The sequence below is a fragment of the Notamacropus eugenii genome, chromosome 1, assembly GCF_028372415.1.
Source record: "Notamacropus eugenii isolate mMacEug1 chromosome 1, mMacEug1.pri_v2, whole genome shotgun sequence".
In the NCBI taxonomy this organism is placed as follows: Eukaryota; Metazoa; Chordata; class Mammalia; order Diprotodontia; family Macropodidae; genus Notamacropus; species Notamacropus eugenii.
Genome location: NC_092872.1, coordinates 148464605 through 148478454, shown reverse-complemented (window position 1 = coordinate 148478454; position 13850 = coordinate 148464605). Strand labels below are relative to the sequence as shown.

At 34.8% G+C, this 13850-nt stretch overlaps 1 protein-coding gene across 2 annotated transcripts in view; it reads right to left on the bottom strand.

The window, feature by feature from the left end:
- The window catches only part of ICE2 (interactor of little elongation complex ELL subunit 2), a 59153-nt gene that overhangs the window by 26439 nt on the left and 18864 nt on the right, over positions 1-13850 (bottom strand). The window contains exons 7-12 of one of the 2 annotated variants that reach the window (XM_072616471.1): positions 11340-11462; positions 10955-11114; positions 8073-8269; positions 6818-7793; positions 5188-5366; positions 1647-1776 (exon numbers count right to left, since the gene is read on the bottom strand). In XM_072616471.1, coding sequence (XP_072472572.1) covers positions 1647-1776; positions 5188-5366; positions 6818-7793; positions 8073-8269; positions 10955-11114; positions 11340-11462 — 1765 coding nt within the window. The remainder of the gene's footprint in view (positions 1-1646; positions 1777-5187; positions 5367-6817; positions 7794-8072; positions 8270-10954; positions 11115-11339; positions 11463-13850) is intronic. The other variant, XM_072616479.1, reaches the window with a different exon arrangement.

Sequence of the window (13850 nt, the reverse complement as noted above, 5' to 3'; positions counted from 1 at the left end):
TTAATATCCCCATTTCCCAGATGATGAAAATGAGGGTGAAGGTGATTAGGCAACTTATGCAGGATCACATTAACTATTACATATCTGAGACTGATTCATTTAAACTCAAGTCTTCTTCACTCCAAATCCAGACTGTGTCTACCACCTGATGCCACTACTTCTAGATATACGGCAGGTTAAGAGGACCAGGAAATGGTTGGTTGCTCTTCACCAGACTCTCCATCTCCCAACTTCAGTTTCCCTGGCCATTCTCCATACCTAGTAAGCTCTCTCTCATCTGTTTCCTGGCTTTCCCTAGGTCCCAGCTAAAATCCCGCCTTCTACAAGAACCCTTGCCCAGTTCCCCTTAATGCTAGCGTCTTTCCTCTAAGATTATCTCCAATTTATCCTCTACATGTATTTTGCTTGTATGCAGTTGTTTACAAATGTGAGTTTTTTGACAGGACTGATTTTGCGTTTATTTGCATCCCCAGAATTTAGCACAATGCCTGGTAAACAGTAGGTGCTTAATAAATGCTTACTGATTGACTGATGGAAAAGGTTTGAATAGGTCTAAAAACAAAGGAAGCTTGATGCTAAGCACTCTGAGCTATGATAGCTCTGGTTCCATAATCCAGGATCAAATATAAAGTACTCTGACCTTTACAGCTCTTTAACATGGATCCAAATTTACACTTCACTCCCATCCACCACCCTTCCACTCCCCACACACCCTACAATCCAGCTCTCCTGGTCTACTTGTTGCTCTCTGCACAAAACAATCCATCTTCCATTTCCATGCCTTAATAATGGCTTTCTGTTATGCCTTAAATGCTGTTCAACCTCACTACCACCTCTTAGTTTCACTGGCTTCCTTTAAGACTTGTGTTATATCCTACCTTCCTGTTTGCTGTCTCACTGAATCTTTTCCAAGAGTGAGATAAGCCTCCATTCAGGTAGGATGAATTACCACAAGCAAACAAGATGGTAGTAGAAATGTTTCAAAAGATGCGTAACTAAACCTTTTAAAAAAATATTTCATTTTTTCTAATAACATGTTAGGCAATTTTTAATATTCATTTTCTATATAATTTTGAGTTCCAAATTTTCTCCCAGTTTCCTTTGCCTCCCACTTCCATAAGATGGTAAGCAATTTATTAAAGGTTATATTATGCGAAATCATGTAAACCATATTTTCATATTAGTTATTTTGTGGAAAAAAACCAGTTTCTACATATTAAACTACTACTAGCAGCAATAAAAAAGTAGGAGTAGCAATACATGCTTATGTTGTATTTTATGGTTTACACAGCACTAAGAAATGCAGCAAAATGCAGGTGAATTCCAACCCACTTCCTGAGAGGGAAGAAAATAATAATTATACACATCAATAAAACTGATACACTAAATAGGTATTTCAGTTTTATTTTCTGGTTAAATAGGAGTCTTTTTTTGTTTCATGGATTTTTACAGAAAATCTTTACAAAATATAATGTCTCTTTGCCTGCCTAACAATAATACAGTGACAGTAAGTAAACCATCCTTTGACTGCAGTAAGTATAATCAGAAGTAATTCTTAAAATCTTAGAGCAAGAAATAGGTAATACAAAAGAAGTCACTGTTTGCTAATGAGGCAATAATCTAAAAGGAACATGAATCACACTTACCAACATAAAACAAGCAGTTAGAATGCAATAAACTCTCAGTCCATAAGCGACAAAGTTCACTTTCAGTAAGAGCTTCAACACCGTAGCAGGCTTGATACTCCAATTTTGGTAATATGTAAACTGGAGATTGCTAGAAACACAAAATTAAACTGCTGAAATGTGCTTTATTACTGACTACAACAAACACCTTATATACTTGCATATGTGCCATACTTTATAAAGCACTTGTGCATAAATATATTTTATTCTTACAACCCTATACGGTAGGTTAGGTATTAACAGGGAAGATGTAGTATGTGCAAAAGCACATATACATTTTATTCTTACAAGCAGAGGAAACAGTCAGAAGAATACTACTTTGCTTGGTGGTCTCATCAGCTGCCATGGAATCAAATATCATCTCTATGCAGATTATTCTCAAATATCTTTATCCAGCCCTAACCTTTCTCCTGACTTCTAGTCTCATATTCCAGCTGTCTACTGGACACTTCAAACTGCATGTTCTACAGACTCTTAAACTCACCATGTCCATAACTGAACTACTTATTTCCAGTCATCCCTCCACCCCCCTCTCTCTTCTCTTCCTAATTTCCCTACGAACACGACACTCACTAGCTATGTGACCTTGGGCAAGTCACTTAACCCCAACTGCCTCATCCTCGGTCATCTTCAGTCATCCTGATGAATATCTGGTCACTGGATTCAGATGGCTCTGGAGGAGAGGTGGGGCTGGTGACCTACACAGCCCTCCCTCACTCAAAACAAAGTCAAGTGCAAGTCATGTCATCATTTCTCTGATGGCATGGTCTTCAGCAACGAAGGACGAACACACACACACTATGAACAAGGTTATTATCACTATCCTCCCAGTTACGCAGTTTCACAACCCAGATGTCATCTTTCATTCCTCAATATTCAATCTATTACTTTCCTCCTTTACCTCATTCCAAATACTCTGCAGTCCAGTGACACTGGCCTCCTGGCAGTTCCTGAACACATAATCTTCCATCTTCCATCTTTAAACATTTTTCTTAGCTGCCCATAAGCCTAGTATGATCTCCCTCATCTCCAACTCCTGGCTGCCTTCAGATCCCAACTAAAATCCCACCTTCTAAAAGAAGCCTTTCCTGATTTCTCTTAATGCTAATGCCTTCCCTTTAACATTATCTCTAATTTATCCTTCATACTAATCTTGTTTGTCCAGAGTTGTTTGTATGTTGTTACCCCATTAGACTGTAAACTCCTTGGGGACAGGGACAGTTTTTGCCTTTCTTTGTATCCACAGCACATGGCAGAGTGCTTGGTACACATAGTGAGCATGTAACAAATGCTTAATGGCTTGACTTTGAAGTAGAAGGAAAGATTAGACTTATTCTGCTTGGTCCAAGAGGACAGAACTGCGGCTCTTGGGGAGCAGTTGCAAATAGGTAGATATCATTATAATGTGAACCAAAGATTCTAAAACTTAGGGCTCTCTAAAAGTGGAGTGGGTTGTTTCAAGAGGTAAGGTATTCTCCATAACCAAAAGTCTTCCGGCAAAGTGGAAACAAAGACCACTCATCAAGCTGTGATGGAAGGGTTATTTCTCCAGGTCTGGGTTGGACGAGATGACATCTGAGATCCTTCTGCCATGAGATGCCAAGATGTAAAGTGACATGCCCAAGGTCATAAATGGTAGTACCAGGCTAGAAGCTATATAAAAACCTTGAATGACCAGAATACTGAATTCCATGACAATGCCAGATAAAAGAAAATTAAATAACAAGAACAATTTTAAAAAACTAATTAAAATAAATGTAATAATTTTATAATGATAATGTTTATGGGTTTGTGACATGGGCAGAGAAGGGCTCCACTATAAATATGTGCATAGGAAACTATAACCTATTTCTATGACCTCTACTGCCATCTCCAGGAATTTAGGAGAAAAGAAAACAAATTATACCACCTAAAATATTTAGAAGAATTACTTTATGGCAACATTTTAAATACTTTAAATATAGCTACAGATGTCATATATTAACATTTGGTTTCTTCTTAAGACATATCCTCCGGCTCTTATTTTCCTAAATAACTTTATTTGGATTTCTCTCCCTCTCCTCTATTTTCTCTCATCAGCCACAAATTAAATTCTCATTAGAGGTTTCATATTTTATACCCTCTTAGGATCCTACTGGACACTTTTTTTCCTTCAAAATTATCCTAATATTTGGCATTTTCTGTTCTGTTCCTGAAATACCATGTATTTTTTAAATAATCAGTCTTGAGAACTTGCAAAGCCATAAGTGAAATCTAAATTCAGTTTAAAACCTTTCTGAAAAACAATACTGTCTAAAATTCTGAAATAGACTCGGTAATAAAAGAAACTATCAGAACTGGGTATTTAGTAATTTGTTCACATTTTCTCTCCTTCAAAAGTAAGGAAGGAAATTAAGAGATGTGAAAAACACCTGAACTCAATCACTAACATCAGGAGGGCATATTATATAGTCTAAATTAGGGTAAGCATATCTAGTAATCTTGTGAGACAAAGTCCAGCCATTAAATTGCTATCAGCAGCACTGGGTGCAGTTTGGGTCTTATTTTCAGGATGTGAAAAGAATAATTATTAAGAGAATAAGTACTAAAACAGAATAACATAGCCAATATTGAGGGACCCTGTGTGACTATTTGCTGAACAAGACAAGTTAATGGCAGAGATGCTAAGTTGACCAAAACATCTAGTTACCCTTCACACTCTAACCTCTAACCATGGCAGAAAACAAGTTTACTGGATATACAAAAAGAGATAACATTTAATCCAATATAACTGTAATAATTCCAGAATGATCCAATACTTTCACAGGTTCAGAGAAGTTTTATATGTGCATGATCAGGCCCTAAATTTAAGAGAAAGAAAGATTAAGGACTTTCTATGCTACAATATGAGCCCTAAATTCACCAAAGTAGTTTTCTGTCCATTTTAATTAAACCTACAGTTATGTAATAGAATAATTCTTATCCAAGAACTCCATAAGCTTTAAAAGTTTCAGTCATTCTTATTTAAACAATATCTTATTAAGAATAAAGTGAGATTTAAATTGTGTATCAAAAAATATCTCATCCTAGAAAAGTTATTGTAGATAAGCCTTTATTTTGTCTGGACCTGTGATTTCCTTGGTGCAACAGGGAACCAGTAAAGAAATTCTATATGAATGCAGTTTGCCAGCTGCTCCACAACTTAAGGGTCTCAGAGAGTTTTAAAATAATTTAAACTTAAAAAAAAAAAGCATCGTCTATGTTTTGCTGGTTAGTTTATATACTAGTCCTAGCTTTAGAGCTGAAAAGGACCTTAAAAGTAGATACAATCCAATTCCATATTTTACAGATGAGGAAATTGAGACCACCCAGGAAAGTTAAGTAACTTCCTCAAGATCACAAAATAAGCAAAAGACAGAGGCAAGTTTTGAAGTTAAGACCTTGGACTACAAACTGGGTGTTCATTATATTATATCATTCTGTCTCTCATTCAAGTCTTCCTTTTTCTTCAAAAATTACTTACCCTTCTAACATTTTTCCGTCTGTTAGAACGTGGTCTTGTCTCTACTTTCTGGACACCACAACGTACAAGTAACAGGAGATCTTGAAAGTTGAATAACTTATAAACAAGATTTCCTTCTTGAGGTGTTAAGTATTCTGATTTGTTTTCAACAAACATCTGAAGGCTGTGTGGCAGCAATCCTTAAAAGTAACAGATTTGATCAATTAGACTGTATGTACTAATTAAGTATTATTGCATTTTTACATTATCACAATTAATACACTTTCATCGATATAAATCACAAGATGATGTAATGGATTCAATTATCTATATCTACTATATACAGAATATTTTCTTTTCAACTACATGTGACCATTTTCTGTTACTAATCCTACCACTATTTCTGCTTCTTTTGGGGGGGACAGTCTTTGTCCCAGAAGGAGCTGGAATGGGAGGTTTAAAATTACAGAAAAATAGTACAATGGCTCTGGATTCAGAGGACCTCAGTTTAAATGCCACTTCTCATGATTATGACTTATGTGACTTTAGGCAATTCACTTAACCATATTGGGCCTCAGTTTCCTCAACTGTAAAATGAAGGGGCTGGAAAGGTGGCCTCTGAGGTCCCCTATAGTTCTAGATCTCTGATCCTTTTGAAATACTACTTCCTTTACTTTAAGAGAAAATGAGACCAATAAAAAAGCAAATTTAGTGAGAGAAAAAGAAAAAATTGTTTGGTACATTATTAAAAATGATGTTATTCAATCCTAGTACAGTAAGAAGGTAGGTAGAGATGAGCAAAAGAAGGAAAGAGGATCTTAACTTCCTATCTCCATAATGTGGCTCTGTATATTTTCTTTCCCTTAAGTAACGTGATTTTTCAGGAACATTAGTTATACTCATACTCACATCTAATTATATATAAGGAGTATTGATACAAAAATTCTTTACTTAAAACTGAAGATTGATTATTTTAATAGCACTATGCCAAGACAATCAACTGACTAACACATTATTGTGTACATTCAAATACTGATTCTAGACCAATACAAAGCCAACTTTTCTCTCGTATGATTATTTTTATAATTGATAAAAATTTTTAATTAAAATGCCACAAATATAACTTATTGGGAAATAAAGAAAAATATCAGCATTTAAGGATAAGATCTAGCAGAAGAGAAGGAATCAGGAACTAAGTGAGGCAAAGTACGGCCTCCCTGATTTTCATGAAGAAACAACATTCTCTTCTCTTATAAATTGTAGGACTATTGTAACCAATTTGTGATGGTTTTGTCCATCAAGTCAAAGTATACTGAATGTGATCAACAAAAACAATAAAACAAACACCATATTCATCTTCCATTACAACTTTTTTTTGGGTAAAACCCCTTAGACTACTCACATTTTATTTGAATAATAACATTTAATCTAGAATTGGCTGGTTTAAATTAGCCCATTCATTTTATGCAAAGGAAACTAATGCTCAGCAGAAGTAGTATTATATTAAGTAGTAGAGTAAGAGTATCAAAAAAGGTCACATTTTACATGAAGAATGTAGAAAAAAGTAAAGAAAGTATGTGAGGAAAAGGGGCAAGAAAAATTTATTTGCTAAAAATATCATGTGAAAAAACAATTATAAATGCTTCCTTACGTCCTTTAGGCTTCTGAAACGTTGAAGACCATTTAGATGCAGGAGTTTCGGTAGCAGTGGCTGGTTGCTCTGGAGCAAGAGCTATGGGGTGGGGTTTAGAATTTTCTAAATTCACAAAGGTCTGCTCAGGCACTTTTTTTGAAGTTGGTTTTAAGAGTTCATTTTGCATTTTTAAAATCTGTCCAACTGGATCAAACTTCTTATATAATCTTTTGCCAGATTTTTTCATAGCACATTTTTTCTGCTCAGTAGCATCAGCTAAGTTTTCAGAAGAAGTCTGAATAGGCACAGGAGACCTTAAAGTATCTAGTATAGGACTTGAATTAAGGACAGAAATTTCTTGCTCGCTATTATCATAATTTTTACATTCCATGTCAATAATTAAACGTTCTTCATCTGTATCACTATTACCAGAAACACTTTGAGTCTTACTTGCTTCTGATACATCAATTCTTTCTTTGAAAGTATTTGTTTTCTCCAGAACCTTTAGTTTAGTAGTACCACATTCTTCATCAGTGGTTGTATCATTTTCTTCACTTAACTCAATTTTTTCTTTTTCCAAGTCTTTGAATGAGGAGGAATCACATTCAGACTGCTTTGATTCACCACCACATGAATAAAACTGTGCGTTTTTAGGATCTAGAACACTGTCACATAATGAAAATTCCTGATTATCTTTAATTTTCTGCTCTTCTAACCCACTGTTTACACTGGTCATCAGTTGCTTCTCCTTTTTCAATTGCTCCATCAGAATCTTTGATAAACTTATAGGATTAGAGGGAACGGTTGCTGCTTTTGATGGTGGGGGAAGGCTTGCTATAGTAGACAACGTGGAAAGGCTTGATGTGTTCAGAGTTTTTAGTGGCTTATTAGATGTTACTCCAAAAGTTTCTAATTCTGTAACATCCTCATCAAAACTCACGTCTAAGTCATCAAAATTCTCAGTTCTTCGGGACTGTCTAATATCAGAAGGCACCTTAATAAAACAAAACCATTATCACATTATTACTAAAAAGTCTGTGAGCCGATAAAGTAGGGTTTGAGAGAATTTCTTAAGATTCACTGAAAATGATTAAGCTTCTAAAAGTAAAGGTTATTTTATTTTTATTTCTGGATCCTAAGTACCTCATGTGTACCACCTCATGTAGTGGTATCTGGCATATATCACTTAAAAAAGTAGATAGATCTCTTTTACATTTATCTAAAACTTACAAAAGTGAAGAAATGTCAAATGTTTATAAATTTGTTTCCTCACCCAAGCATCACTTACATCCCACTGAAATATATTCTCTTCAGGTTTGTCCATAAATACGGCAGAGACAGGAATAGCCGAATTTTTGGTTGTCAAAAGATTCAATGGTACTTCATGAAAAATTTGATTTCTCTCTCTCACTGTCATTTCTTTCTTGGGAAGAGGTGAGTCAATATAAATTACTTTCACTGGCTTGGAACCTTTTGATGAGAAAAAAAGGCATTTTTATATGGTAAGGTATTATATATGTAAAAGGCATTTTTATATAGGAAGGGAAGCAATATAGTATATGCAGTATAAAGAATACTGGACTGAGTAAGAAAATCTGGGTTTTATTCCCAAGTTGTCACTTTTTTTACGTGTGACCTTGGGCAAGTCATTAAAACTTGTCTCACTTTCTTCGTTTATAAAACAAAAGGGTTGGAATAGATAATCTCTAAGATCCTTTCCCTTCTGTAAAGTTCTCTGATTCTACTGTTGAGAAATATATTATCTTTTTCATGTACAAGGAACTGGAACAAAAGGCATTTTGGGTTTTCTAATGTGATCTGAATTAAAGATGGTTCTCTCAAATCTAGCCCAATTTTTTAAAAGTTAAATGAAATTTATACCTCAGAGGAAAATTTTCAGAATCTAAACTTATTACAATTTTGTTTTCCAATCAACTTCTTCCTTGCTAGATGGTGAATGTCATTAGCCATCAAGAACATTTTGCTCACTCTACAAAGTAAGAATATTCTGACCAGTAAGGAGGGCGTTTCATTTCACAAGTTAATGCAGACAGGTTCTCTATCCCAACTCAATGTTAATTGCAGTCTCTCTAGAGGTCGCTTCTATTCTCAGTAAGGAAGTGGAACAAGGTCTAGAAAACTATAAGATAATTTTGCCATCAGGTTTTCTCCTTGAAAATAGAGGACAACAAGTATTTTTGACTGAGAAAGTCTGTAATGATTTTAAGACAGAATTAAATCAATTCAGTTTTAAATAAGTATAGTACCTTAAATTTTCAGATAACCTCTGAAAAAATTAATGCAGATAAAACTTCAATAAATCTAAATTCATACAACAAACAATTAAGTGTCCATTATACTCAAGGCACTATGTTAAAGGGTATACAGATATAAATAAAGTTTAGTCAGAGCCACATTTATCTGCACAATTTATAAGCTCTTGAGAGCATTCAATATTGCCCCCTGCATCCCTAAACCCATTCTCCATTCTACCACCCCGGACTCTCTCCAGTTTTGGCTATCCTGCTCTAGCCTTCATGCATCCTTAATCTCTTCCATTCCACTGGTTCCCTTTAGTCACTCAATAAATATGCTGTAGCACTTTGCCTGATTCATTTATCTCTCTCATCTTCAGTACCACATCTCCCACTGGATGTCCCACATGCATCTCAAACCTAATGTCCTGTAAACAACTTCAATTGAACATACACAAAATTGAACCAATGATCTATACCACACCCTATTCCCTCCCCCGCAAAAACCCCTCTCCTCTCTTCCTAACTTTGCAATTGCTAACAATGGTACCACCAATCACCCAGGCTTGTAACCTAGGTGTCAATCTGTTATTCTCACACCCCCATAATATCAGTTGCCAAGTTGCCCATTCCACCTTTATACCATCTCTTGTATATGCCACCCTCTTTCCTGTCACCACTATGGTACAGGCTCACTACCTCCTGGCTGGATTACTGTAAAAGCCTGCTGAATGGCTTTTCTTCTTCAAGTCTCTTCTCAATGCAGTTTATCTTCCACTCAGCTAACAAAGTAATCAATTTAAAATGCAAGTCTAACCATGCCTGTTGTTCAAAAAAAAAAAACAAACTTCAGTTGTACCTTATCCTTTTCGGAACCAAACATCAAATCCTTTGTTTGACACTCAAGGATCATAATGTGCATTTTGAGATGTGGTCAATGTGTTGATTTGTTTTGCTTACTCAATATATTCAAAGGTGGTCTTCAATTTAGTGGGAGTGTGAAGAGTTAGTCGATAGTTGGAGACATAAAAAGAATCAATACTTAAATACAAAAAAAAAGTGCAAAAGGGGATGCAAATAGAGCAATTCTGTAATTACCCTGTCAAACAACATATTTCTATATACTTATGTGTCTTTAAAGAAAACTGATGTTCAGTTCAGAATACTTTTCCTTGTTCTTTATATTTTGAAATGTTTTTTTACTGACAACTGTTAACACAAAAAGAATATTTAAGAAGTAAACAAAAAATGAAATAAAAACAAAATGCGTAAAATACCTTGGAGTCAATCTACCATGACATACTCAAGATTTGTACAAATACAAGAACAAAATACTGTTTAAAGAAATAAAGGGAGATGATTTAAAGTGATGTTCATTGTTCGTGGCTGGACCTCACCAATAAAATAATGATGACCTACCCAAATAACTGATTTAAAGTTCTATCAAACTATTATTTTTTTAGAACCAGATTCATTTGGAAAAACACAATCTTAAGGATAATTATAAGAAATGATGGTAATTAAGGGAAAATCAACTCTCTAGATATTAGATTTTTTATATTTTTTGATACTAGTTTAAAAAGGATTTTTGCACTCTAAGAAAAAAGGAATATGGGGAATTTATAGAAACATATAAAATAGTATCATACAAAGTAAGCAGAATCAGTAAAATACATACATAATTATAACCACAAAAATGGAAAGGTAAAACAAGAGATAAAAATGGATACACTCTGAAGCTATCTAAACACACACTACATATAATATATTCACATATATCTTAAACAAGATTTTTATCTTCTTGATTATAGCACTTGAAAAGAGCTATCCAAGTTTATACAATGATAAAGTATTTTCTCTCCTTCCCTCTTGTGAAATCAGTATTAGAGAAATCACAAACCTGTAACAGGAATGATCTTCACACAGACTGGAATTTCCCATTGTTCCTTGTAATTAGGTGCATGATTATTCAACAAGGTAAATAATGATCGACTAGTGAGAGCTACCTGAGGATGATATCTCAATACAAGCTTTTCTGCATTTGGATCTGTACTAATATCCTGAAAATAATAAATATTTCAGTTATTTCTTGGAACAATACATTTCTTTATTAATCAAATATAAATAAAATGCAGAGCAAAGTTTGGGGAAAGGAGTCCCAGGACAATTAACTTAAAAATATATTAAATCTTTCTGTTGGATGCACAAAAGACAAGTAATTAGCTGCATTTATTTAATTCACCTTAAAACATCTTAGAACCATCATTATTTTAAGTGTTACTCACATAATGCATTGCAGCAGCTTTCTGCTCTGGTGTTTCAGTAGTTGGTGTAGATTTATAATCTATGGAGAGCTGCAACTCAGCAGGCATCAAGGGAAATGATAATTTTGCAAACTTCACATTACCCTAAGAAACATAAGGAAAAATTAATGTCTTACTAGAAGGATGGTGATCTTAGTTTTTTTCTTAGTAAATCTCCATTTTTCTCACAACCAAAAAGTACAACTGACCTTTAACTTCTTCAACACAGCCAAAGTCCATTAGTGAATATTCATTAAGCAAAGGTTCTCTATGAAAAGAACACTGCCAATCAGGACTACGGATAGTCTTTATATCTCCATCAAATTGATCCTGCTAATACTTAGGTCAGAGCAGCAACTCTCAGAGGAAAAGGTTACCCTAAGAATCTCTGCAGTTCTTACTAATACATTATCTGTTGTGGCCTCAATGAAGAAAACATCAGACTAAACTATGTCTTGTGAAAACAAGGAAAACAACGTTTATAGGATAGAAAGTTGGAGGGAGTGGAGAAGAGAGAGAGGCCTCAATAACATGGCTCAAGTTTCAAGGTTTTACTACAAGGATTCCCTTCATATGAAAGAATGTGGGAACTACTATGGTAGGGCACATCCCCACCTGCCTAATAAATGCCACCAGGTACATTACTGGAGGATGGGCTAGGATGCTTCTGCCAATCTCAAAGAAGGGATCTACAAGACATTGTCATGCCAAAATTCTTTCCTATTTCTACATTCTATCTAGTTTCCTCCTCAATCACAGGCAAGTTATGTTAGATTATGCTGGAACAAAGATTATAATGGATTCTCAATGTATATTAAATACTTACACTGTTTATTCATTTTAATCAAATCTGCAGGACCCAAATGCAAAAACATATGATAAGCTATATCATGTTAGCAATAAATATTTTATATAGAGGAAATGGCATGAAAACTATTAGCAAGGACATCAATCAATGATCATCTAAGCCCTCATTATGTACTAGGCACTGTACTATTCAGTGGGGATACAAAAAAAAGACAAAAAAACAGTCTCACTTCTTAAGGAGTTCACAGGGTACTAGAAGAGACAACATGCAAATAAGTTTGTAGAAATAAGATTTATATATACATACATACGTGTGTGTATATGTGTGTGTATAAGCATAAAAGGGAGTTAACAGAGGGAAAGTACTAGCATAAAGTGAATTGGGAAAGGGTTCCTGCAGAAGGTAGGATTTTATCTGGAATTTAAAGGAAGCCAGAGAAGCCAGAAAATGAGATAAGGGAAAGAGAATTGTAGGCATGGGACACAGATGATGAAAAGGTCCAATGAAAAACAGACACATTACAATATCTGAAGGGTGGGGAGGGAGAAGAGGGTGGGAGAACATTTATATAGCACCTGTTTGAAAGGCATTGTGGCAAGCACTTTACAAATGTTAACTTCTTCCAATGGTATAGAAGACTACCAATCCATAATTTTTCATCCTGTATAACTCTTGTTCATGTGTACCTACAAATTACCATGTTGGTTCTACCTACTGTGTTAAAAAAAAAAAAACAAAACCTTTTGGTTTTTAATATTATGTAGGTGTCTGTGCAATACTCAGCCCTATGTATGTATTATCCTTCATAGGATTCCCTACAAGGATGCCTTGCTTCTTTTCGAATCCCAGGAATCATAGACTCCTTAGTTATTTTTATACTATTTCTTACACATGGGTCATTTATCACTGGTAATACATTGCAGCTTCTTTAGCCTTAACATCTATTTCCTTTTGTGTCATATGCTAATTGATTTTTCAGACATTGGGATATTCCAAGATTTGCTAACATATACCATTAGCAGAAGAATACTTGTGCTAAAAAAGATGGATTTTTGTTTCCTGAAGCATCAGGGGATAGGTAAAACCACTATATATTCCTCCAGCTGCTTTCAAGCCTACTCTTTTCCTCTTACTCAAATCTGAGCCCTGTTTACCACCCATTTGAAGTACCAATCCAACAAAAAGGTACTAAGGAACTAGCTCTGTGGGTTATCTAATCAACTGCATATTATAATACAGAAAGCAGGCTTTCTTCATTCATTTTGATTTTTCCAGTGTGAACCTTAAGGCCAAACTTTTCTAAGTGATTACAGCTCTTATCTACAACAAAAAGCATGTGAAAGACTGCACAATCTCCAGGAAATCTCTCCTGAATTTGGATTCTGAAGTGGGCTAGATGGTGGCAAGCATCTCAGGTGAACATACACTGTGGTTTTATGCTTCATGTGACATTAAGAATCAAAGAACAGTGAAATATTTATAGTGACAGCTTATGTGATAGCAAAGAAGTGGAAACAGACAAAATAAACCATCAAATGAGGAATAACTAAACAAATTGTGGTATATGAATATAATGGAATATTACTATGATATAAGAAACAACAAACATGATGAATACAGAGAAGCATGTAAAGATTTATATGAATTGATATAAAGTGAAGTAAGCAGAGCCAGGAAAATAACAT